Consider the following 27056-nt stretch of genomic DNA (forward strand, 5'->3'; position numbering starts at 1 on the left):
CCAGCACGAAGGCCACACAAAGGCCTGTTCCTGCGCCTGTTACGCGCATGGGAGCGCGGCGTGGCCACCCCCCTGCTCAATTTAAACCTCCCCGACCGCCTTCCGCAAAGTCCGAGGCAAGCTATCGGAAACAAGTATCCAAATATCCCCATTCATACTAGGTGAACCCACTGTAAGTACTTTGCCCCTGTCCTTGTTCCTTTTACTGACATTGCAATGATACGTCTCCCCCTCAGTCGGCTTTACCTGTACTCCATTTTCTACATGGTCCGTCATTTCAAGGAGTATAATCACGCATGCAAGTACCGGGGACACTACTGTAGGCATGTACTCTGAGCCACTATTATTTGAATGTGTTTCATGCCACCCTTGAAACTCTCGAACCTTAGAATATCATAAGTATTTTGTGCCTTATATTCACTAGTAGACCCCCTTATAACTGTATTGTGCCTCATGGTCGCTTACAGACCACTTCAATTGTGTTGTGCCTCATGGTCGCTTACAGACCACTTCAATTGTGTTGTGCCTCATGGTCGCTTACAGACCATTTCAATTGTGTTGTGCCTCATGGTCGCTTACAGACCATTTCAATTGTGTTGTGCCTAAGGTCGCTTACAGATCATTTCAATTGTGTTGTGCCTTAAGGTCGCTTACAGACCATTTCAATTGTGTTGTGCCTTATGGTCGCTTACAGACCATTTCAATTGTGTTGTGCCTTATGGTCGCTTACAGACCATTTCAATTGTGTTGTGCCTAAGGTCGCTTACAGATCATTTCAATTGTGTTGTGCCTTAAGGTCGCTTACAGACCATTTCAATTGTGTTGTGCCTTATGGTCGCTCACAGACCATTTCAATTGTGTTGTGCCTTATGGTCGCTCACAGACCATTGCAATTGTGTTGTGCCTTAAGGTCGCCTACAGACCATCTCAATTGTAATATACCCTATGGTAGCCCACTGACCACTTCAACGGTGCTGTGCCTTAGGGCGCTTCAAATTGTATTGTGCCGTACCTGACTTGGGTCACGTCTAATCTAGGTTTACCACTGCCCTGGGTGACAGCCTGCGATTACGCTAATCTAGGGCTGCCCTGACCTTTGCATTCCAGCCATTGGGTTATCCCTATCTAGGTGCCTAGGCTTCCAGCCATACCATAGCATCCTCACCCCCTTCCATTATCTCACCAGGCCCACTCAAGTAGACCCTAACTTGTCCCTCTCAACAAGCTCATAGGGAACCTATTCTGGCAGCCAGCACCACCATCATGCACATCAGCGTGCGCCTTCTATTGCACTACCTCCTAACCACATACCTTGCCCCATTCACTCAACCACCCAAGTCAACCACTCCTACCTTTGAGGTTAATATCCTGGCCTGCCCTTACCTACGTGACCCAGCGTCACCCACCATGACTTTGACACCCTCAACGAGTCCTTCAGCAACTACCGTTGACGCTCACCACCCCTGCAACCAGATTAACCAATACCTTAATGACCCATCTCTCTGGCTCAAACACTTTGCCACAAAACCAACCCCTAACCAACCTTGCCCCCTTACTCTCAGGAACAAGAGACTAGGCACCAGATTCCGCATTCGTCCTTCCCGCACCTACACCACTAAGCAAGCCCCACACACACCACCCAGCCCGCCTTCGCCCTCCGCCACTTGCAAAACTAAGACCACAGGGGTTAAATTGCCTGTGTTCAAGCGTGCCCTCATCAATGCTAGATCCCTCACAGCACACGCTCTTGACATAGCCGACCTTATCACTACTGCCAACCTTGACTTCATTGCCATATCCAAAACCTGGCTACATGCCGCCTCTGGCCCTTCTCTATCCTTGGCCTTACCGCCTGACTATGGCATCACACGCTGTGACCGCTCCTCTGCCCATACTAGAGGCGGCGACGTGGCATTCATCCACAAAAACTCCCTTGACCTAAGAGTGGTATCCGACTCCAAACTCGAATCAGCTGAACTGCTGACAATCAAATTACTACTAACACCTAACCAAACGGCCACCCTTCACCTTATCTACAGGCCCCCAGGGCCGGCACCCACCTTTGTCAGTGAAATTTCCACTCTCCTTCTTGACAATACAAAAAACAACTCCCAAACAATAATCTTAGGTGACCTCAATCTTGGTCGCGGCGACCCTAAGGATCCTGTAGCAACTGATCTGGAGTATGCTCTTACTGACCTTGGCCTTACCTTGTACTTACAAGAACCGACCCATATTAAAGGCAGGACCATTGATTGGTTAGCCGGTTCCAACTGCAACATCCAGGTCCTCAATAACTCCCCATGCTTATGGTCTGACCATCACATCATAACATTTAACATTGAAGCTACCCCGCGAGCCCCAACACCTATAGCCCCAGCCCTCCCCACCCGCAATAAAAAAAATATAACAAGAGAACAACTCCTCCCACTGTTACTCCCCTCTCTTAATGCGGCGACCAACACCTGCTCTGATCCCACCTCCCTTGCAGACATCTACAACCAAACGATGCTCACGGCTATTGACACCATAGCACCAATTAAACTTAGAAAGGCTAAACCACGAGCACACCTCAACTCATGGTTCACTCCACAGCTAAGAATCCTCCGCAAAGCCAAACGCTGCGCGGAAAACCGGTGGAAAAGCCACCCATCTGATGAGCATAAAGACGGCTTCCTCCTCGCCTCCCTCACTTATAAGGACGCCATCATCATTGCTAAAAAAGAATCGCTTAATAATCGTATCACACAAGCCGACTCTAATTCCAAGGAACTCTTTAGAGTCCTAAAAGAGCTCTAAACCCCAGTCTCCCCGCCAGACACTTGCACAAAAGACAGCAAATGGTGTGCTAAGATTCAAGCAGCCCTCCTAAACAAAATCTCTATGCTCCAATCTAAAATAAAAGATAAGCAGGACTGCCTGAGGCATGACAACCGCTCATCCTCCCCCACTAGGCCCACCCTCTCCAACTCTGCCAACATCAAACCCTTCACCTTCGCACCTCTCACTGTCATCGAAGTAGAAAACATCATCCTCAGGATGAAACCTTCCAACTGCCAAGGTGACCCGTGCCCAGCTCCCATCATTAAGGACTCCGCCCATGACCTAGCCCCATTCATTACAGCCTTCATTAACTCATCCTTTGAAACAGGTAGTGTCCCGGACAACCTTAAAGACGTCTGGGTGATCCCGCTACTAAAAAAAACTTCCCTTGACCCAAGCATACCTACGAATTTCCGACCTATTACTACAGTACCATTCCTGCTGAAGATACTGGACCGTGCAGCTTACCTGCAGATCCAAAACTACCTTGAATCAAACAATCTGCTAGGTTTACGACAATCCGGATTTCGGCCCAGACACGGGACCGAAACGGCTCTATTAGACCTAAAAACCCAGATCGAAGTCCTGAAGGACAAGGGCACATTAGCAATGCTATTACTCCTCGACCTTTCCGCCGCATTTGATTTGGTTAACCACCAGATCCTTTGCAGGCACCTCCACTCTGCTGCCAACTTCTCTCCCTCCGCAGCGGCCTGGATCAAATCCTTCCTGAGCAACAGATCTATGAGGGTCTTTGCACCCTCCGCTGCCGCAGTTCCCTCCCCTATTCATTGCGGTGTTCCACTGGGCTCTTGCGTGTCTCCTACCCTTTACAATATCTTTACGAAACCACTCTTCGATGTGCTTGATTATCTGGGTGTCTCCTACACCAACTATGCGGACGACACCCAGATACTCATTCCCATCTCGGGTGATTATCTTGCTGACACCAAGGCCCTCAATGGCGTCTACTTGGTCATCCAAGCCTGGATGGCCCAGCACCAGCTATGTCTGAACAACGATAAGACAGAGCTACTTATTCTGGGTACTTCACAACGCCTGAGCAAACTGGAGCCATCCTATCAGTCATTCATCATAGACGGCAACTCCATACAAGTCTCGAAAGACACCAAAACACTAGGCTTTTACCTGGATTCCACCTTATCCTTGTCAAGACAAACTAATGCAGTCAGATCCACCTCCGCCTACACGTGCAAACTCATTTCAGCCTGCAGACCTTTCCTCACCACCCACAATAGCGTCACACTAGCGAGAACACTTATCATGGCAAAAATAGATAACTTCAGTGCCCTATATTTAGGCACCAGCCAAGAAAACCTGTCCAAACTCCAAACCACCCAGAACAATGCAATTCGAGCGGCTCTGAACATCCCTCGTAACCACCACATCTCAGAAGCCAGAACTAGCCTTAAGTGGTTACCCGTGAAGCAGAGAATTTCCCTAAAAACGCTTGCCCTCACGCACAAATGCCTAGCCAACAAGGCTCCGATCTATCTCTGCAGTCGGCTTTCGCGCCACTCCACTGCCCGACCACTAAGAATTGCTCAGACTCACTGCCTTACTATCCCTAGGTTTAAGCTCCAAAAAGCGGGAGGCACTAGCTTCCCTGTCCTAGCCTCCAAACTTTGGAACACCCTCCCCGCTGCCATCAGAGCTGAAGACTCCTTCAACACCTTCAAGAATAAAACCAAATCTTGGCTCTTTGACCAGCAATAGTTGTGTTAGACATCGGTCCTACTTACCCAACCCGCCTGTTCCCCTGCACGATTTCCGGTCTGCTACCTTTCCCAACTACCTCAGGGATACCTCCTCTGCAGAGCCTAGGGACACTGTACCATGTGTAAGATATGTAATTATTAAGATTGTTATTATGCTGTATTGTTATACTTTTTTGTAATTTATCTCCCTGTATGTTCTTTTCTTGCAACCCTGTACAAATTGCGCCCTGATGCCCCCGGGCCTGATGGTCTGCGCGTTATAAATAAACAAATACAAATACAAATACAAATACCGTAGTGGCGCCAAAGTTCTTGCACCACCCCCAAAATGTCCATGAAATGCACACATAAAAGCAAGTCCTCTGCACCATAATCCCATCATGTGCAAGAAGTGAAAGCACCTCACTGCCCCCAAAAATGACCAGACAGCACCTCACTGCCCCTAAAGGTACTGGCATCATCCACATATAACCAGAGGTAATGCCCCTACAAACACGACAAACAAAACACTGCAGGACAACATGTAAAACCCACAGTAAGTGGTAACTAGATCAAGTCCATGGCGCTGAAAACCCTGCGCCAAACCCCAACATGTCCCTGAAATGCAAAACCCAAAATGCATGGTAAGAAGTTGTAAATGCAAAAATGGATGCAAGTGACATGGCGGTAAAGTCCCTGCGCCATACCCCCACCCACATGTCCACTTCAGCCACCCTGCAAAGAAAACATTGCATAAACAGCATTACAATGTCCCATGGACACCACACCCTCGAGTCCAAAGTGAAAACCCAAAAACATGTCCTAATAGCAGGCCACATACATAAACACGATATCAGTGCATAAATAACAGGCCATAAACTGCTAACATCAACCCAGGACCCAAACCAAAATTGTACTAAACCCAGAGGCCACAACATAAACACAACCGCATTCATTAAAACCGGCCTCACCAAACACATACCTCTAGTTAGTGACTTGTCAGATCCTTCATCACGTTACTTATTCCCCACTGGTCCGGATCCAGCGCTCGCCTCCTTGCCAGCCTTCTTGACAAATCACCTGCTAGTGGCTTCCACCGACTTTCAGCACAGACATTGTAGATGCCCACAATTCCAGACACGAACACTGTGCTTCCCTGCATCTCCCGTAGGGAATCACTCCTTGCACCCGAGACATCCACACCCGCCAATTGTTTCAAAAAGTCACTCATTGAGGAGCACAAAACTCTTGCCAATACACACATCCAACAGTTTATCCGTTCCGGAACACTGCAGCTTCTGCATCCTGCTCCGGCGTAATCCTTATAAAGAACGCTGCGTTCCATGCCAACGCGTTCCAGCTGCTGGGACGCAAAGCCTCCTCCAACGAATGCCAACGCCGTGTCACCTCCATTAGATGCCGGCCCTCCACCAGCCGACGTCATCAAAGAGCACAGCGGCGCCGAAAGGTCAAGATGCACAACCCGCTCCATAACTCTGGCTGGCTTCCACCTTACACTGCTCATCCTGTGCTGCGCCGACCAACACAGCTCTTTACTCCGCCGACCCCAGTCCACAGCGAGACAAACCCGCTCCTTATCAGGACCCTGGGGGCAGGTCAAGGTCACCATCCACACAAACGAAAGAGCTCCAAATACCGTGGAAATAGCACAAAAAGTGCTCAGCAGCTCCGATGGACGCGCACCAGAGCGCCACCTACAGGTTGCAGGGGAAGTTAGCACCTTGACGAGACACCAACTCCTGAACAGGCATCCCCCGGCGTCGGACCCAGGGGCTTGTACACCCCTGCTGCGATTGCCGGAATCTTCACGCCCTACGGGACCATCTGGCTGCAAACCGTGGCTCACCCGCGTACAATTGGCTATGAAACTCCTGGGAACCCGTTGATGGCCCCATCAACCGATGAACTGTCCCGAGACCAGCAGTCCACAGTCTTCAGCGCCCACAAGGCGGTCCCCGGCCTCGGACCCAGGGGCTTGGGCACCCCTGCTACGAACGCCAAAATCCTCACCTCCGGCTCCGGACCCAAAGGGCACTGGTACTCGCCCTTGCTGCAGACCACCGAAGAGCACAGACTTTCGCTGGAAACACCAACAACACGATGACAACGAGCGGGACCAGCAACGGTTGCATACACTGGATAGGGCCCTGCCGGGTGGGAAGAGACTTGGAGGGCAGTGTCTTCTCCAGATGTGCTGCCCCCTCCGCAGCAGCCCCGAACCTCCCCCACAACAACGTCCAAAATGCCACCTCCAGTCTCTCCAACACGGGGCTCCTGCCACCGCTGCTCCTACGCCAGCCACCTCAGACTAAAACCACAATAGCCACAACAAAACTGGACAACGGTGGCTGCTCAGACAACAACTTCTGCTGCGCAGCCACCCCTTTGGCCACCTGGCATCCGGACTCGCAGGATCCCCTTCCTGGGCCCAACCCTGGACCTCCCTTTACCGCCGGACCCACAGCTTCTTCCTCTTTGATGGATGTCTCCTTGGAAGGCAGTGCCTCTCACCTACTGCCCCTTCCCAGCAGGACCATGCTCGTCACCAGTGATATAAACTATGACTCCTTCTCCATAAGACAAAGACCAGAAGGTATGTAGTTTACATGTAGGTTTATTCTCTTAGTTATTAAGTAGAGGAAGCACTGGAACATCCATCTAGCCCAGCAGCTTAGGTCCAACTGCCACCAGTAGAACCTTGCCCACCAAACATACATCAACATTCCACCAGAGTCCCAGTGACATCACCACACCAACACTCCACCATCACAACACTCATAGCCATAATCAATCACAGCACAGACTATGACACATAACCAGAAATTCTTCACACTTCAAAAGAATGCCAGGATTCATCCTATCAGGATCATGCCTCACAGATCCTGAAGCCCAAGGGCCACAATCTGTGGGTCTTCAGCTGCATTCCCTTGCACCCTTGTGCCATCATATAGCTCATGTCCCTGCTATTGCCTTCCTATGTTTTCGTCTACACTGTTGCCATTACATATAATGGCCCTCATTCCGAGTTAGGACTACACCATGGAGTAAATAGCTCCATGGTTGGCAACCATGGAGCTATTTACTCCATGGAATACCGGCATGGTGAATGGAGTAATTTCCGGTCCATTCCAAGGTTGGATGGACCGGTAATTCCCCATTCACCATAGCCCTTCCCCATCCCCATTTCTGCCCCCATAGGGCTCAATGGGAATGGGGAAGGAGGTAATTACGGCACCGTAAATTACGGTGCCGTAATTTACTCCAAGGTCACTTTGCGGGTCCCGTAATTTACTCCTGCTAAAAGCAGGAGGTAAAGAGGGACCCGCAAAGGGAACTCGGAATACGGAGGTAAGGGATTACCGCTATCGGTGCCCTTACAGGCGCCGGTAATCCCTTACCTCCAACCTCGGAATGACCCCCAATGTGTGCCTGCTTCCTCTTTTTAACATGTTTTTGTTTGTCCTTTTCAACTCAAGGTTAAAGCTTGCTTCCTTGTTTTCTCCCCACCTTTGCATGTATCCATTAGTTTTCTTTGCCAGTATCACTTGCTCTGCGATAGAAGTGTACCAAATAATTCGTGAAACTGTGAGTCTGGCTGGGGACAGAGTAGGAAGGAAGGGAGCAACGTGCAACACATTTTTCAGGGGTTGCAGTCACGATGGTTGACAGCCAATTGAGTTTAGCTGTAACTGATATCTGGTGGTAAAATGAGTAAAAAATAAAAGTAGTGGAACACCGCTCCCGACCCTTCCTGCTCACTTCAATCAATGCACCAGGTGGATATATGAGGGATACCATCAAGCCATCCTTTCGGTCCTTCATAACGTGTATTTGAACACCACCCCTCCTAACTGCTCTGCTGACAGCACTTAAGAGAGAGAAAGTAGAGATTAAATTGATGTGCTCAAAAGCGGCGCGCTCCAAAGAATTACTTAAAACCACTTAAAACTCTTAACTGTGGAATCTTCTGGCAAGGCTATGCGACACCAAAAGGGAAATCCACTTTTGCTGATGAATCCTACTTGTAGCTGACGACAAATCTGTGAAATTGTGCAAATGGCTTGTGATGTCTACAGTGTAATTCCTTAATGGGACATAAACGTTTGATGGTATGTTTTTCAGACATTATTTAGCTATTTTGGGGAATATAAAACTACAGCCCTCAAAAAACGTTAATGGCGTCTTGTGCACGAGTCGAAAATCCTAAAGTGAAGTCAACCATTTAATGATCATATATGTTTTCTAACATTTCGATATAGGACCTTTCTCAGTGTCGAATCCCTAGGATTGTTAGTTTGTCCTGATGTTTCCGAGGCCACTGTTGACATTGAAGTCTTCCGTTTCCGAAGTGTGTTATGACAAATTACGCATCTTTTGTCACTAATGTAGGACATGAAATGTTAAATTAATTTGGTATGCATCACCTTCTGACTCCCAGTTACCACAAGATTCAATACTAGTTCCCATTTGAGAAACGACCTCTAGTTGCTTGGACCAATTGTCAGATGGAAAATTGCTTTTATTACTTGAAGTTCATGTTAAAGAAGCAGACCTTCTTGCCTTTCAAGTGGTCAAATAATGTATTGGAATGTGAGAGAAAAGGCATATTTCCCTCCCCTAGTGGTCAAGTTTTGCATTCTGATGGATTTTACATAATTTCTTCTGAGAAATCCAAATCCTGTGAGAGAAAGGTGCCATCAGCCCTCCAGATAAGTGGCGCATTGGGCCTATTTACGCTATAAAATCATGTAAATACCCAACATTTATTTTTTGCATTCGTATCATTTACACAGAAGACTCAGCAGTTTCTTGTGAGGGCTACCCCTCTTTTTTCTGTAGATGCCATTGTAGCTTAACAAAAAGCATGTGACCACCAGTTTGACGCGGGGAGCCATTTTGTCGCAATTTCGCACTGAAATTAACTGTTGCATCATTGAAACCTCCAACATTCAAACCTCCAACATTCCCAGAGAGATTGCGCACATATTGCTGTTTATATGCACACAATTCGTTTGCAGAATACAATCCTGGCCATATCCGTTGCATGCCAAGTGTCCGCTTTCTTCGAAGTGAGAAAAAGTTTGAGGAAAACAGATATGCATTTTCTGATGTAACTTCACATAAAGCTTTATTATGGTTGCCAGAAAAATGAAATGCACTGCGTGAAATGCATTATGAATAACACGGGTGATTTCTTTAATTGTACCGAGTCATAGTCATCTGGTCACTATCCATTAAAAAAAACATTTTCTATATCATATCTCTAAAAACATGAGAATGTGTGCATGCATGGCATTGGGCAAGCCAAGGTAAACCCTATCTTTGGCGCATGTTTCAGGTAAGTGCAGTACAGCTTGTCTAGGTAAGACCAACTTCCTAAAGTAATAGCAGAACTGCTTTAAAGATGGGAATCAAACGTATCTAATTTACTTTTAGTATAAAGTAACCATGCAAACGGAATTTTGGAGTTAAAACGGATACAACAGGTTTTTCTTAAAAGTTTAGTCACGAAGAGTACTAGAAGCAATACCTTTTCAATTCTTATCACTTTGATATTTTTCTGATACTTTGTACTGCCGCGCCGAAACATGCTGGCGCCAAAAGATCCCTACGCCCAGACCGGTCGCGCCATTTCGGCCCGCGCTGAAATGAGTTGTACCGGTACAACTGACTCTGCAGCAGCACCCCAGTTTACTGATCTGGGCGGGATACTGAGAAAGGAGCAGGTCCTTCATAGGGCTGTCATGGAAGTCCTGTAAGTAATTCAAGCATGTAGTACTTTTCACCTCCCCCCTTCAAGTCTAATAAAATCCAGCAGAGTTTAAAAAAAAAATCCTCACCAAGTAAATTAATGTCCTCCCCGACCACCATGGCCAGTGAAAAGGCCTCTTTTTAATCCTTACCAGGCCCATGGGACATCTGTACATGGGGTGTAAACATTACATCAGTAAACAGCAAAAGTAAAGGGGTGCCCTCTCTCAGAGTTGCAAATTAAGCCTTTGCTGCACCTCCAGCTTCTCTGCCAGTTGAAGTTCCCTATTGAAGGACAGGGTGTGTTCGTGAAAGGCTCTCTTCACGCTGCCAGTTGAAGCTGCTGCACTACGGTGTGCTACCCAGAGGCACTGCCCGCCAGGAACCCTCGCTCCCTGACCAGAGGGGCCACAAACGAGGTTTCCCCTTTATGTGAATAAGAATTGCACTTAAAAGCATGTGTGCGTGCAACTCAATTCCACCTCATGCACTTCACCATTTCCTTTCAATCACTCAGGGTGCCTATGGAGCACCACACCAAAACAAGCATATATCACTTCAAATGCTTGTCCCCAACTGCGCCCTCCTCATTTGTGGAGTGTCCCCTTCCCACAGTCTGATGCCCTCCTCCATACTCTACCTGCCACAGCCCCCCACATATGGCGTGGCTTCACCCCCAGGAACCAACGTTACAAGAACAAAATGTGCCTTAACACATTAGGAACAAGTTACTTACCTGTAACTGTTGTTCTCCAGCATGGGTCTGGCATGGATTCACATGCTCATGAATATTCCCCGTCGTCAGGCTGGGAATCCTCGGTAAAGAAAAAACCAGTATCAGTTTCGTTTCTGATCTGTCTTTCGTAGTAATAACCAATCACTGGTCTCTGCGTCATACTGACCACAGCCAATGACTGCCCTCTACCTAAGCACCGCCTCTGGCAGCCATCTTCAGATTTGGAAGCACGTGAAGTGGCAGTATGACCAAGTGAAGAGCCGCAGAGGGGTAGGCGGGAGGGTTCGCATGTGAATCCATGCCAGACCCATGCTGGAGAACAACAGTTACAGGTAAGTAACTTGTTCCTTCTCCAGCATGGGGTCTGGCATGGATTCACATGCTCATGAATAAAGAATACATAGCAGTACACACATGCACAACCACGGGAGGTGGCAAAGGCTCAACATTAAGCATCACATCAACTCAACATTAAGCATCTTACCTCCTCACCAGGCTCACCTCAGGCGAACAGGTTGCGCAGCACTGCTTGGCCGACCCTGGACTCCTCCCTGGAATCCCGGTCGACGCAGTAGAATTTCGTGAAGGTGTGCGTCGACCTCCACGTAGCAGCCCTGCATATGTCCAGCAGGGGCACACCAGATAGGAACGCCGTGGTAGCTGCGATCGCTCTGGTGGAATGGGCTCTCGGACGGCCAGGCAGCGGTCGGTTTGCCAACCGGTGACAGTACATGATACAGCCGGAGAGCCATCTGGAGATGGAAGCCTTCGAGAGAGCCTTCCCCTGATTGACAGGTCCAAAGTTCACAAAGAGTTGTGACGTCTTCCGAAAACCTTTCGTGCGGTCCACGTAGAACTTCAGCGCTCTAGCTACATCCAGCGAGTGCAAAGTCCTCTCAGCCGGCGACGAAGGCGACGGGAAGAACACAGGTAACACCAAGGGTTCGTTGAGATGAAAGTCCGACGGTACCTTGGGCATGAAGGAGGGGTGCGTCCTGAGCACTACCCTCGTGTCGTGGAAAGTCAAGTACGGGGCCTTGCAGGAAAGGGCCTGGATCTCTCCCACTCGTCGTGCGGAGGTGATGGCCACGAGAAAAGCTGTTTTCCACGATAGAAACTTCAACGGGGCCGAGTGCAGAGGCTCGAACGGAGGTCCCATAAGTTTGGTCAGCACCACGTTGAGCTCCCACGCCGGGGCCGGAGCCTTCACCGGCGGGAACGATCTGAACAGTCCCTTCATGAACTCTTTCACCAGACGATGAGACCACAAGGACGTCCGGCCCGTGGTTCTGGTGTATCGGGAGATCGCAGCAAGATGAATCTTGATGGACGCGTGTGCCAGACCAGCTTTGGCCAGCGTCAGCAGGTACGGCAGCACTTGGGGAGCCGTAATCCGTAGAGGGTTAATCTTCTGTGCGTGGCACCAGACAGAAAACCTCTTCCATTTGTGTCCGTAGCATTTAAGAGTCGAGGACGCCCTGGCCTTTGCAAGAACCTCTCTGCAATCGGCCGGTATGTCGTATCCTCCAAACTCTAGCGCTGCAGGAGCCAGGCCTGCAAGTTCAGCGACTTCGGGTCGTGGTGGAGGATGGCGCCTCCTTCCCTGGAGAGTAGATCCGCGTCCGCCGGCAGCTTGATTGGCGGGGACGCCGACAAGTCCAGAAGGTCCGGGAACCATATCTGCCTCGGCCACGCAGGTGCGACGAGGATCATCCTGCACCGTGACCTCTTGAGCTGGTTGACGAGCCGGATTAGCAGAGGCAAGGGAGGGAACGCGTAGAGGAACAGGCCCTCCCAGGGGAACGAGAAAGCATCGCCCATGCTCCTCGTCTGGGGAAACCTGCTGGCGAACCTCCGGCACTTGGTGTTCGTCGCCGTCGCGAACAGGTCGATCTGGGGTGTGCCCCACCGTCGGAAGAGGCGATCCACCAGATCCTGCCGTAGTTCCCACTCGTGGCACGAGCGCAGCTCCCTGCTGAGTGAGTCGGCGATGGTGTTTTTTATCCCTGCCAGATGAAACGGCACCAGAAGAATCCCTTGGGCGACGGCCCAATGCCACAGGTCCTGCGCCTCCTTGGACAGCGCTGGGGACCTGGTTCCGCCCTGTTTCCTGATGTAAAACATGGTGGTGGTGTTGTCGGTGAAGATCCTCACCACCTTGCCCTTGAGGGACGGAAGGAAGGACCTGAGGGCCCAAAACACTGCACGGAGCTCCAGGACGTTGATATGCAGGGACTTCTCCGTCGGGAGCCAGAGTCCCCTCGCGTGCAGGTTTTCGGTGTGCGCTCCCCACCCTTCTAGGGAGGCATCCGTGGTCACAGTCACCTGGTGGGCTGGGGTCTGGAAGTCCATGCCCGCCGTCAGATGCGCGCGGGTGCCCCACCACCGTATCGCTCGTCGGAAACTCTCGTCGAGCTTGATCCTTTCCTCGAAGCTGCCCGTCGTCTGGATCCAGCGCGCATCCAGGAACTCTTGCAACGGGCGCATCCGGAGCCTGCACATGGGAATGAGGTAGATGCAGGAAGACATCATCCCGAGGAGGGACTTGATGGACCTCACCTTGGCCGCGTCGGCCACCAACATCCGTTGCACCTTGCCCAGGATGGTCCTGGTCCTCTCCTCCGACGGGGAGGCCAGAAGGGACACTGTGTCGAGCCTCGCTCCCAGAAACAGTGCGACTTGCGCGGGCACCAGGTGGGATTTGGCGTAGTTCACGGAGAATCCCAGGTCCGTGAGGAGTTGGACGGTCCTTGCCGTGTGGACCACGGCGAGCTCCCTCGTCTTGGCGCGGATGAGCCAGTCGTCCAGGTAGGGGTAGACGTGAATCCCCTCGCGGCGCAGCTGCGCCGCCACCGGTGCGAGGCACTTGGTGAAAACCCTGGGTGCCGACCGCAGTCCGAAGGGAAGGGCTTTGAACTGGTAATGACGCCCTTGGACCACGAATCTGAGGAATTTTCGGTGCCCCTTTAGGATGGGAATGTGGAAGTAGGCATCCTCCAAATCCAACGACGATAGGAAGTCTCCTTCCTCCAGCTGACCCAGGACGTGCTGGAGGGTGACCATCCGGAACTTCTGCGCCTTGATGAACTTGTTCAGGCGTCGCAGGTCCAGGATGGGGCGCCATCCTCCCGTCTTCTTCTTCACGAGGAAGTAACGCGAGTAGACTCCGGAGCCCCGAAGCCTCTTTGGGACGAGTTCGATGGCGCCCTTTCTGAGCATCGCCTTTACCTCCAGGAGAAGTTGAGGGACGTGAAGTTCTTTCCTGGCCACGGGGGGGACGCGCGGGCACCTTCTTTGAAACTCGAGCGCGTGGCCCCGGGCCAGGGCGTCCAGCACCCAACGGTCGGTGGAGATGGACTCCCACACGCTGACGAAGCCCGCCAGCCGGCCTCCCACCGGGGTGCTTCGGTGGGGGCCCGACCCCACGGCCGGTTCAATCCTGCTTGGACGCGGCCTTGCCGCCTTGGCCTCCTTGGCGACGACGGCGGGGTCCGCCAGACTTGCCTCGTCCTCTGTAGGCCTCTTGCGACGACGAGCGGGCCGCTTGACGGTAGGAAGCGAAACCGCCGCCGGAACCTTTGGAGGCGCCCTTGCCTCCGCCGCTCCGAAAGGGCGTCCGCCGTTGCTGCAGTACTCCAAGGGCCCGGGCCGTCTCAGTATCCGCCTTGATGGCCTGAAGGGAATCGTCCACTGTCTTCCCAAACAGGTTGTTCCCGTCGAAGGGCATGTCCAGGACCCTGGTCTGGACGTCCTGCCGAAAGTCCGTAGCCTTGAGCCATCCGCGACGTCGAAGGCAAACGCCGTTGCCCATCTGGCGGAACCCAGTGTCGGCGATGTCCGTCGCCACGGTGATGGCGTGGTCCGAGGCCACCTCACCTTCCTGCAGGATCTCAAGGGCCTCCGCCCTCTTGTCGTCCGGCAGAAAATCCAGCAGGGGAGCTATCTTGTACCAGAGTTCCCTGTCGTAGCGGGCCACGATAGCCAAGGCGTTGGCCGCTTTAATCGTCGTCGCCGCCGACGAGATGACTCTGCGCCCCATGGCATCCAATTTCTTTCCCTCGCCGTCCGGCGGGGAAGTCGACGTGGAGGCCGCACCCCCCCCCGCTTTCTTCCTGGCTGCCGCGGAGACGACGGAGTCCGGGGTAGGCTGCGCCCGGAGGCATAGGGGGGCTGAGTCCGGGACCCGGTACTTTTTCTCGTACCGGTCTCTTTTCGCTGGCGTCGTGGAAGGGTTCTTGAGGAGGGAAAGGCCCTCATCCCAAATGTCGTCCAACAGAGGCACTGCGAGGACCGTCTTCCTCTTGGTCTCGCGCCGTTGGTAAAGGAAGCCTTCCTTTTTCTTCTCCTCAGGGCAGAGTTGGAAAAGCTCGGATGCCCTGGCGATCATTGAGTGGAACGATCCAATCTCGTCGGGCGGAGAAGCCCTGGTGGGAGGCGACGACGGAAAATCCTCGTCGTATGCCTCGTCGTCCGTACCCGTCGCTGCCGTGTCAGTCCCCGTATCATCCCCTCGGGTGGACGGGGAGGAGGGCTGGACGGGGCGCGACGGTTGAAAAGGAGGCGGTGGATGAATCCTTCTTTTCTTGGTAGGGGGAACACCAGAAGGTCCCGGTTCTGGATCCCCCGACGGGAGAGGTTCCTCTGTCGGTAACGGTAGTCTCGTCCTTATCTCGGAGCATAAGGACTGTATAGCCAACAAAATGGCCGCTGAGTTGTCTTGCGGCGCTGGCAGAGGGGAATCCGACGGGCGAGCAGGGGCCCCGTCGGTATCCTCGACGATGTCGTCGTCGTCACCTGCGTCGGGGCCCATTCCGACGGGCTGGTCTTGTTCCACGCCTAGGCCGTGGCTTAAGACCTCGATCAGTTCCTCTTCTGAGGTTGAGGCCGAATCTACGCCGACGCCCTGCCCCCCCTTCTTCCCCACGGAGGGTTTCACGGGGGTCCTATCGATGGGCACGAAAGAAGACTCCCTCCGAGGAGGCAGGGAGATTCTGGGCCCCGAGGCCGCCACCACTGGTGCAGCCTCCACAGGCTGGGCCAGGGCCGCCGCGACCGTTTCGATAGAGGGCTTGGTCGAATGGATCAAGGCCTTCACCACCTTAGGTGCGCTCACCGCCTTATCCTTGAGGGAGGGGGCACTGCCACGCTCCTCCTCTGCCTTAGAGCTCGACCGGGGTCTCTCCAGGAGCTTCGCCGGGTGCTCGGCCTTCCTCTTACCCGACCCAGAGCGTTGGCTCGTGGTTGATGGTGCCGGGGAGGGTGCGCCCTGCCTGGCGCCCGTAGAGCCCGACCGTTCGGCGCTCCCGGTGCCAGCGGACTCGCGGTGCTTGGCCTTATGTTGGGCCCCCGTCGCCGGGGCGCCCTCAAAGGTCTTAGAAGGCCGCTCAGATTTCTTCTTCTTCTCGCCAGACGGGCTCTTACCCTCCAGCCAGCTGGCGAGACGTTGATGGCGGTCCTTCATGGTCCGTTCCGACATGTTGCCGCAAAACGCACAGTCCTTCTCCACGTGCGTCTTGTCCCCATGAAGGCAGTAAAGGCAGAAAGAGTGTTCGTCCTCCTTGAAGACGTTCTGCAGCTGGCATCCAGGGCAGGCCCTGAACAGCTTTCCGGGCGTCGAGCTTCCCTTCTCCTGGGCCATCTCCGAGACCGGGCCTGAGAAGCTTCTGGAGTCCTCCGAAGCGTAGCTCGACGAAATCTTCACCCTTGAGGGGCACAGATGAATCCGACACGGGTCCCCGTTGATCGGATGTAGGATCGGTGGAGCTTGAGGCTCTTTTGACCGAAAGAATCGAAGTTTTTGTGAAAAAGCGCGAAAAAATAGCACTAACGCTCGAGAGCAATAGCACGAGGATCCCAACACATGAACGTGCGGTAAAAATCTGAAGATGGCTGCCAGAGGCGGTGCTTAGGTAGAGGGCAGTCATTGGCTGTGGTCAGTATGACGCAGAGACCAGTGATTGGTTATTACTACGAAAGACAGATCAGAAACGAAACTGATACTGGTTTTTTCTTTACCGAGGATTCCCAGCCTGACGACGGGGAATATTCATGAGCATGTGAATCCATGCCAGACCCCATGCTGGAGAAGTACCATTACCAGACATTGTGTGTTTATTTTGAGTTAAACTGGCAAGGGGCCCTGGGTATTCTTCAAATAAACAGGTGGCAGGTTCTGTGCTTTCCTGGTTCAATGCTCGTATCTGCATTGGGTCAAAATTGAGGTCATATTTTCCAACTATGCGGATGACACTCAATGTGCCATCTCGATGACCAGTTCTCATCCCATAGACGAAGGTGAACTCAACAGAGTTTACTCTCTGATAGAGAAATGGATGGTCAGTAACAATCCTGCCCTCAACAGTGGTAAAACCAAGCTGATGATTGTGGGCACCTCATCGATGTTGGCGAAGTGGGACCCTAACTATTGCGGCTTTATGCTTGGTGATGTGAAATTATCCGCTCAGGCGAAAGTAAAAATATATCGGGTGACTCTTGACCAACTATTGCATATGAGGGCACACGTGGGCAGTCTTGTCTCGGTAGCTGTCTGCTATGTGAAGCTGCTGGCACACCTGAGACCATTTATCTCCCAGGATAACTCCGAAACCATAGCAAGAGCTGTCATCTACTCAAAGATAGACTATTGTAGTAGCACACTGGTGGGCCTCTGTAAAACAGACATTAACAGACTCCAAGTTGTTCAGAATGGAGCAGTCTGAGCGGTCGTTGGACTCTCTCGCCGGGACCATGTTTCAGCTGCAAGGCAGGCTCTGCATTGTCTCCCGGTGGATGCACAAATTCGCTTCTGCCTTTTGGTCATCAGTTTTTAAATGCAGATCCGGCCTTCTCCCCCTGTACTTGCAAAACCTCATCCTTAAAAAAAGGTTAATAGCAGATCCCTTCGATCTAATAACCCGAATCTGTTGGCTATGCCCAGATGTAGATTTAATATGGTTGAAAATTGAGCCTTCTACGCTGTAGCCCCGAAGGCCTGGAACTTGCTCCCTCTGGAGTTGCACGGTCTGACTTCTCAGAATCTTTTTTTTTTTAAACTGAAAACTTGCCTGTTTTCGTAACGTGACCTGATGCTGCTTTGCTCCCTTAACTGACTAGTTCTGTGCTCCGACTTTGGCTTTCTCTTCCATTTTTGTGTTTTTTGTCGTCTGTCTTGTTGTGCGCCCTAATGCCTTAGGGTCCATGGTTGCGCTATTTAAATATAATAAAGTAAAGGTAAAGTCTTCTTCCTGGCAAGCAGCGCAACACCAGGATTATTTAGCATCTGGGATACATTCTCCTCTAGACCAGCAAAAGGAGGAGGGGGTGATGTTACATTTAGGTGTGTGACAACAGGGTTCAATTTGGGATGCCATCGTTATTCCGTCACTGTTGATTTTGGTAGCACACGTATATCTGCATCGCAAAGATCCACACCCTGCGCAGCACACAGGTTACCATTCCAGAAAACAAAGCGCGGAATCTAAATAATACGCTTCTCAAAGCTGCACGCTACCATCCCAAGTTGATGACTGCTTATATGAAAAACTAGTTTGGTTGAACTGCAGGTTTACTTTTGTGATACATAAATGCAAAGGAGTAGTAGATTATTGTTTTATTATGTTCTTTTGAAATGTGTTGAAGTAGGGGAGTTCACAGAGATGTTACATTGGGCCTCATTCCGAGGCTGGAGCTATCCATGGAGTAAAGAGCACCATGGTAAGCAACCATGGAGCTATTTATTCCATGGATATCCGGTATGGTGAATGGAGTAATTACCGGTCCATTCCAAGGTTGGAGGGACCGGTAAGTCCCCATTCACCATACCGGTTCCCCATCCCCATTCCTGCCCCCATAGGGCTCAATGGGAATGGGGAAGGAGTAAATTACGGCACCGTAAATTACGGTGCCGTAATTTACTCCAAGGTCCCTTTGCGGGTTGGATTTTTAACGCCTGCTAAAAGCAGGCGTTAAATGCCAACCCGCAAAAGGGAATTCGGAATATGGTGGTAAGTGTTAACGGTCACCGTTGCCATTAACGGTGACCGTTAACCCTTACCTCCAGCCTCGGAATGAGGCCCATTGTCTCTAGGTGGGTGTCCAGGCTTTTAAACTCACATCCAGCCCTGCGGATAAGGGGTGTATTTTACTCCCTAAATATAGCAAATACCCCCAAAAAATAAAAAATGGGTATAAATATTGCCAACGAAAATAGGAAATGGGCACCCTGTCCCCCTGCTTTCATCCACACACTTCACCACAGGGAAAGCACTGCTAATATTAATGCTTCATCTGAAGGGGTAAAACGGCATCTTTTAAAGTCCATGAATAACTTGGTTCAAAGAAAGATTGCAAAACGTTTCTGTTTTACGGTTAAAACTTTCACTCGCTTATGAAATACTCCCATTGGGAATGGGAATAACTGTTTTAGTCCTTAAAAAATCATTTTACTAGAATACCACCCATTTAACAATCTTATCCGGACAACTGGGCCCCATGATTAATTTTCTAATGGGAAATAGCTACTTTCACTGACAACCTTTCATTACAGGAAAGGCGCCCTTGTCCTTTCCCCACACCAGAGCTTGTCAAGTCCTTGTTTCTGACATTAGCTCCCCCATTCCAGGCACCATCCCGCCCCTGCTACAGCCAGATAGTGCCTTCACACTGGCGATTTGAGTGGAACATGGTGTATGCATGGATGTGAACATAACGTGCTCAAAGTCTGATGAAAAGGAGCAGCCTGAGCGTTGCTAAGGTCCGTTTCTCAAATTGGGACTGGACATTACCTTACCACAAGACTGCGTGCACCTCGTTATTTGATGTGAGGCACCAGAGTGGGGTCTGGGACTTCGCCTAACCCTGGGCCACCCAACAAGGCAGATATGTGCAATGTTTGGAAACTTTCCTTGGAAATGTTTTTTTCCCCTTCTGTGATTGAAGCCTATGGTGGAAAAGTCGAGAGGGAACATTGTGGGAGGAGCACAGGCCATTCATACAGACATAAAAGCTCATCAACCACTTCAAAATGAATGAGGCAAACACGTTGTACAGTTTCGCACCAACCACCAGTTGGCATGCGCAGCATGTGCATCTAAAACAGAGGAACGCTGCAAAAAAAGTGTCTCTTTATAGAAATAGGCCAATTCCTCCATCTTTTGTCAAAAACCCAAAAAGGGGGGTATGCTCTAGGCACATGTCCACAGCTACAATACCTGCCAGCTATTTGGAAAGGTTGCCCTTACAGTCTTTTTAAAAACAGAGTTCTGACTTCAGGCACACAGTTCCTCATGCTTACCCACGGTAAAGGTATTTTTGGAGGGTCCTCTAGAGAGGGAATAGCACAACTTCCTTCCTGTGGCGCAAATAATAATCTCAATTAATATAAAGTGAAACCTACTAATGTAACATAGCTTCTGTCCCAAGAGTTCCACGTGGAGGCAGAGGCGAGTTAGATAGCGATGGGTGGTTACATATGAGTGGAGAAATTTAAAGGAGTATTCATGCATAGCTCATGAGCTTATCACGTAAGGAGAAATTATGTTTCTGTGATGGCCGTAGCCAGTAGCCATTTAGTCATTGTCACCTTAACCCAATTTATCTTTTTTCAAGTTGTCTATTTCAGTTTTCTTTTTTGTACCCTGATTTTGTTTCTGTTCATTGTTAGACCACACTAAAACAAATCTTTATCTTACTTGAACACATGTGCAATATATACATTATAAATTAATATGTACACTTCATTAAAAAAACTCATTTTATTTTCACACTTATGTTTTATTCCAATTATTTAACCTTTGTTTGCATACACGATTTTAAACTTGCTGAAAGTGATTGAATATTAATTTATTATTAGGTTAGCAGTTCTTCGGTTGATACATTTCTGGGTTTGTAATGAATACACATCTTTACTATTACGTGAATTGTTTAAACAGTGAGGATCAAACATTGGTTAAAGTAACTACCCCAGCTAAATCATTCTGTATCTGGAGTGCATTTAAGGACTGTCTGCTTTCACCATAAACACTTGGTTTGTTTCTCTAGGGCTTTGCATTTGTATACCGAGTGTGTATCCTGGACATTTGCATTTGCATCCTGAGTTTGACTACCAGGAAGATACTGTGCCTCTGTGTGGTAAAAAAGAAAGCGTGTACCGGGTCTAGCATTTGATTGACATGCCAAAACTAAAGAAATTGTTCCATCACTTCACTTACTTCTCCAAGAGGTTTGTGGCATTAAAAAAAAGAATGAAGCAGACCAAATTGTACCCAAAAGCGTTTCACACATCAAAGAGAGGCAAGGACTGCACAGAGAGCCTGGTCATTTGCTGGCCATGACCAAGTCACACCTCAAGCTGAGAGATGGCACGTCTGGATATGATGGGCATGGCTATCATTGATGGTCTTCACAAGCTAAGAAGCAACAGAAACCAGAGAAGGCATGCTAGACTTTGTGCACATGTGCAGTCGGAGCTTTCTTGGTGCAGAATTGGGAGAAATCATCACAAAGGCTGTCTGAAGGTAGAAGCACAAAGTCTAAAAGCTCAGACTCCTTCGTGTGTTTGAAACATTTGCCAGAAAGTAGAAATATGTTCTACTAAGATCAAGCAAAGGTCAAATAGTTTGTTCTGTGATTTGCAATTCAATCAGGATTGCCTCATTCATGTTGTATCTCTCTGTGCCATGCTAGGGGAGAATATTAATTTCCATATCACTCCGATCCTATACCTCTCCTTGCGACACACAAAGAGGCAGAAACACATATCTCGGATTGCTATTGGTGCTCAGAGGAGAACTGGCTGGAATTATGGCTGGACTGCTTCCATTGGGGGCAGGGGAGAGGAGCGATGTGCAAATGGTTATTATCCTCTGAAGTGATACAGGCAGCTAAAATGATGTGATGGAGGTCCTCCTAAGCGGGCAACAACCAATACAACAAGCTATTTTAGCTTTTGCTCGTTCTGTTACAATATTTCTCCCATTGTTCGCATGTACAAAATGCAGACCAGCTCTTTTTGCCACAACTCGGCTTCCAGCACCCACCGTGTGAAATAAGTCTCCTCATCAGCTCAATCAATGACAAGTTGCATTGGAGCTGGCTTGCAAATGGCAGTTTATCTGCAGGGGCACCAACTCAGCGCCATATTCTCTCTAGTGAACAGGGAGGGGCATTGGCCTTAGCCAGCCTGGTTGAAAGGGTACATCTGGTAATTTCTGGGTAATACAATTATTGCAATCCCAAAGAAAAACTGAGGTCCTCAAATTGTCCACATAAGAACATGTTAATGCCGGTTTCCTTAGATGCCCATGCCACCTGTCTCTGCTCTTTTTTCAGACAAGGGGGAAAAGATCTGAATTTGTGGCGCCAAGTAATGTGACCAAGAAACAAGGTAGGGCATGTCAGAATGAGCCGAAAAAAGAAGGCATCAAGTGCATATCCTGCAATATGGGTGCAGTTCCCAGGTTATAGTTGTGAAACTGTCAATCAATATTTGGGAATTTTGTGTTTAGTTTGTCAGGCCACCCTTTACACTCCCCACCTAAACGGTCAGCCATGCAGCAGACTTGGGCCAGACAAATCGAGGTTTATTGTGCCACATCCAGACAAAAACTAGGAGCTGGCGTGCACCAGGAGTCGTGGAAAGAATAGACTGATGTGGCAGGCCACAAGTGCGAGCCTCCTGCCTGAGCACAATACATAATTCTACATTAGTTACATGGGCAAACCTGTACTTCTGCTCAAGATGTGCACATTAGGTTTAGATTTCACATGGTTATTGATCACAAGGCATTAACATTAAAGGAATCTAGGTTGACTGTAACAGTCTTCCACAAATGCAGGTATAGGCTGTATCTGAAACTCCCCATAAGCCACACCCAAATACTTTCTGCATTTGAAAACACCTACTTATATTCTTGTGGTTAAAAAAAACTCTAAATGGCATGGAGACAATAAATGAAGAGGTGCTGAGATATGGTTCTGTGATAAACGTAGGTCACATTTATGGGCTGAAATAGCAGTATTGTACTGGGAAGCGCCGCAGTAGGTTTAATGGTGAAGGGAACAAAGAAACATACAATATTGTTCCATCAACCTGTGTTCTGTTAGAATTGACTGTATAAAGTTTGCGCCCAACAGCATCAAAACCTAATATATTCCAACATTAAGTTTCACAATATTGAGACAACAGTCATAAGGACACCAGTCCCTTCTACTGTGGATTGTTATGAAGGAATAAAGCTTTTTGGTGACAGGCTGAAAGGGTCTCGGTGTGCAATACAAATGGGAGTTTAATGTAAGGGGGAAATACACAGCTGTGTTCCGCATTATACACGTCTGTTCTCAACAGTATTCCATGTTCTGAATTTACAACTGGCATCTCTATAATCTGCTGTGCCCAATATCTTCCACATGAAATACAGTCTGTGTCCTGTGGTAAGGGCAACAAAATAGATAACACTCATTCATGCCCAAAAGCCGAAATCTTTGCCATCAAGCAAATCCTTGCCCTTCTGGCGGAGCAAATATCTTGTTGCAGCTTCTAAACTGTGGCATATATCAAAGACGTCCATCGTTCCAGAAAGTAGGCTTCAAGAAAGCAGGGATGAGGGATTTATCTGTAAAAAATTAGGGCCATGCTCAAGCCCTACTCCTGGTCAATCTCAGAATGAAGGCCTCGCCATCTTCTGGTTTGTAGTCAGCAATACCTGGAATAAAATACAACACACAATACCAGTGAGTCAAAGTATTTGTGGCATAGCACTTTATTTGTGAGGGTAGAACATTGTAGACGACAAAATATACATGTTGCAAGCAATCAATATCTTCATCTGGTCTGGTAGATGGTGCATAGTGATGCTATTTGACCTCTTCTTTAGAAAGAGGTAGGGTAAATAGGTCACTTTCGGTTGTTCTAATGTTACTGGACATATATTGCTCATCAGTCTGCCTTTGAGAAAGGATGGGGTGTATGGAGCAGGTGTGACTGGCCTAGGGCACAAAATGGATGGTTATTATTCTAGTTCTACCAGATCCCATATGCCAGAATCTTAAAGGATTGATATTTCAAGTATCCCACGTTTGTACATATTGTGGGAAGACATAGGCATCCTTTCAACATTGACAGTCATTGTTTCATGCAAACAAGTAATGATTCACAATGCACAGTTGCAATGAACCTGGACAGATTTGACCCAAAGCAATACATGTGCCTTTCTGGACCTCCTCTTGCATAATGTCTCCAGTTTAATAACTGCAGCCAAGAGAAGCAAGGGTTAATTAGGATCTGGAAAATCAGTACACAATAATTAATAGATGTCACTGTTGGCCAAACATCCAACTTGTTTTGGTCTTCTATGAGGCATGTAGATTTCCCCAAAACCTACCTTTGATTAGTGGTATGCTTGGTTCCTTGACAAGCTGCCAATAGGTCCCTTCTGAGTGCTTCATCCCCATCACAGTGGTTAAATATGGACCAGACAATGTTTCTTTAGTCTCAAATCTAGAAGAGTAAAAAAGATAGTCACATAAAAAACAATGTACAAGCCTCTAAATAGAGTTCTCCCCTTGGGCAGAGCCTAACGTGTTGGTAAAAGAGTAGGGCCGTTTTTCAGGATTAAATCAAACATGGGTAATCTATTCAACAGTGCAAGTAAAGAACCACTTTTGAAAAAGAAGTACTCCTTTTCCCATCTGGTAGTAGACATCAGGATGCTGCTTTGAAGCAAAGGTTTGTGAGTAACAGATGTGCAGTTGTCATTTGCGATGTCATCAGTGTGCTTAGGGGCTGCACAATGGGTGTCATAGCAAAGGTGGCGTAGCTTCAAAAACGTGCTGAATTTCAGGGGTATTCCTGCATTAAATCAGCACCTTCATGTCACTTCAACAAAAATGTTGAAGGTGCAATGGTTTTTCTTTTTTGTATATCAACCTCTTATGCCCAGCAACTCGATTTTCAATGTTACATACTTCTGTGTCGCGTTTTTGAGAGTAACAATTGAATATGTGTTTATGGACGAATCAGCATCATACTATCACCAAGTGGGAATGCTGAAGGAAATGTTGCAGGCGACACTGGACTATAACATATTCCTTTCCAATGATACATTTTCCAGCAAACAAACGGGGTATCGATGGGCACCAAGTACGCGCCCGCCCTAGCAAATCTATTTACGGGCATATTTGAGGATTCTGTAGTATACACAGATATGGTATTCTCTGAGAAAGTGGTGTCATGGACAAGGTACATCTATGATGTGCTTTTAATTTGGAAGGGATCAACGCAAGAACCTGATGAGTTTACGTAACTAATTAATGCCAACAACTTTGAAATTTAACTTATAGGGAAAAGTAGCGAGACTGATATCAACTTCCTAGACTTAACAATACATGTAGTTGAAGACCATCTGCAAACATACACTTATCGAAAGGAAACGGAAGCCAACTCTACACTTCATTCGACAAGTTATCATCATGATACAACAATAAGAAACATTGCTGCTGGAGAGTTCATTAGAGCACGACGGAACTGTCAAGACTCTGGGATGTTTGACAAAGGATGTGACAAGAATGAAAAAGATTTCGACAAAGAGGATACTCATTAAAGAATATCACTAATGCCCAAGAGAAGGCGAGAAAGTTATCATGTGAACAAACACTAATTCAAAAAGACAAGATGGAGAACAAGTGCCACGACAAAGTGATATTTCTTACTAGATACTGCTGTAATCATTATGAAATACATAAGATCTTATGCAAGAACTGGCACTTACTTAAATTAGATTCACATATATGTAAGTATGTAGAAGACAAACCGAGAATTATTCACAGAAAAGCGAACACATTGAAAAATAGCTTGAGCCCATCTTTGTTACAAGACGATCAAGAGAAAGCAGCAAGAACATGGTACAACCTGGTACAAAGGGTTTCAGAAAGTGTGGAACCTGTATGCTTTGCAGATATGCGCATGAAAGCACAAATATATTTACAGACAAGAACATAACCAGAATCAAAATCATGGATGATATTAATTACAGGACAAAATGGGTTATATATGGCATAATCTGTGTATTTAAGTGAATCTATGTAGGGAGCACCATCAGGGAGTTAAGGACAAGGATAAGGGAATATCTATCGACTATTGGTAGTCAAGATCCAACAGTTCCATAGACCAACACTGGCAACTGAGACACCAAATTGATAACAAGAAACATATTAGATATATTGCTCTACAAAGGGTCACACTTGGCAAGAGAGGAGGTAACAGAGACCTGAGCCTTAGACAAGCTGAGGCAAAGCTAATATGCAGATTTCAAACACTTGACAAAGGTCTAAATAAGGACAACGAGCTGCCTCATTTGTGTGAGCACACAAAAGTGTCATTGGCACATACCATGACCAAACAAGACAATTTAGGTGCACATTTCTAAAGCTAAATGAGAGTTCTACTATTATAAAAGAGGGCAACCAAGTTAGCAACAATGACGAAAGTCTATCTATTTCCTAGGCAACAGCAAACCATAAGAAATTCACCACAACTAATGTAATTATGACTTCTACCGCTTGCAGTGACAACAGGCAAGGTCACTGAATAACCCAAAAGGATTTTTTCCAGAAATCTAAATCATATGGTAATATAAACAGAGAATATATACTGATGATATAATATATGCTGGGTTATGAATAGGTTAACTTCAACATAACCAAAAGGAAGGATTTATATAGACTCACAACATTCACATGTGTACCACTGAAAGCAACAACAGATACCTTGATTCTCACAACCTTCAAATCAAAACATTTATAGGTTGTGCACCCAAAATAGGTTAATATCACATATCATATTTTATTCTTTCTTTTATAGAATAGTTTTACTTTTATAGGTCGTTTCTTTTATACTCAAAGCATCAATAACAAAAACGGTTGTTTCTTTTATACTCAATCCATCAATATTATAACAGAAATATAAAAAACATATGCACGTCACAATACAATATACAAAAGCATACAAAATT

General features: G+C 48.2%; 1 protein-coding gene across 8 annotated transcripts in view; it reads right to left on the minus strand.

Annotated features, from left to right (window-relative positions):
• Positions 1 to 20799: 20799 nt before the first annotated feature.
• Positions 20800 to 27056, minus strand: part of TCN2 (transcobalamin 2) — a 361155-nt gene continuing 354898 nt past the window's right edge. For 4 of the 8 annotated variants that reach the window (XM_069619162.1, XM_069619163.1, XM_069619159.1 and 1 more), the window contains exons 9-10: positions 24429 to 24544; positions 20800 to 23750 (exon numbers count right to left, since the gene is read on the minus strand). In XM_069619162.1, the coding sequence (XP_069475263.1) occupies positions 23683 to 23750; positions 24429 to 24544 (184 nt within the window). In that variant the 3' untranslated portion in view covers positions 20800 to 23682. The remainder of the gene's footprint in view (positions 23751 to 24428; positions 24545 to 27056) is intronic. The other 4 variants (XM_069619158.1, XM_069619161.1, XM_069619160.1 and 1 more) reach the window with 2 other exon arrangements.

Source organism: Ambystoma mexicanum, chromosome 10 (genome assembly GCF_040938575.1).
Source record: "Ambystoma mexicanum isolate Mex_15411 chromosome 10, UKY_AmexF1_1, whole genome shotgun sequence".
Taxonomy (NCBI): Eukaryota; Metazoa; Chordata; class Amphibia; order Caudata; family Ambystomatidae; genus Ambystoma; species Ambystoma mexicanum.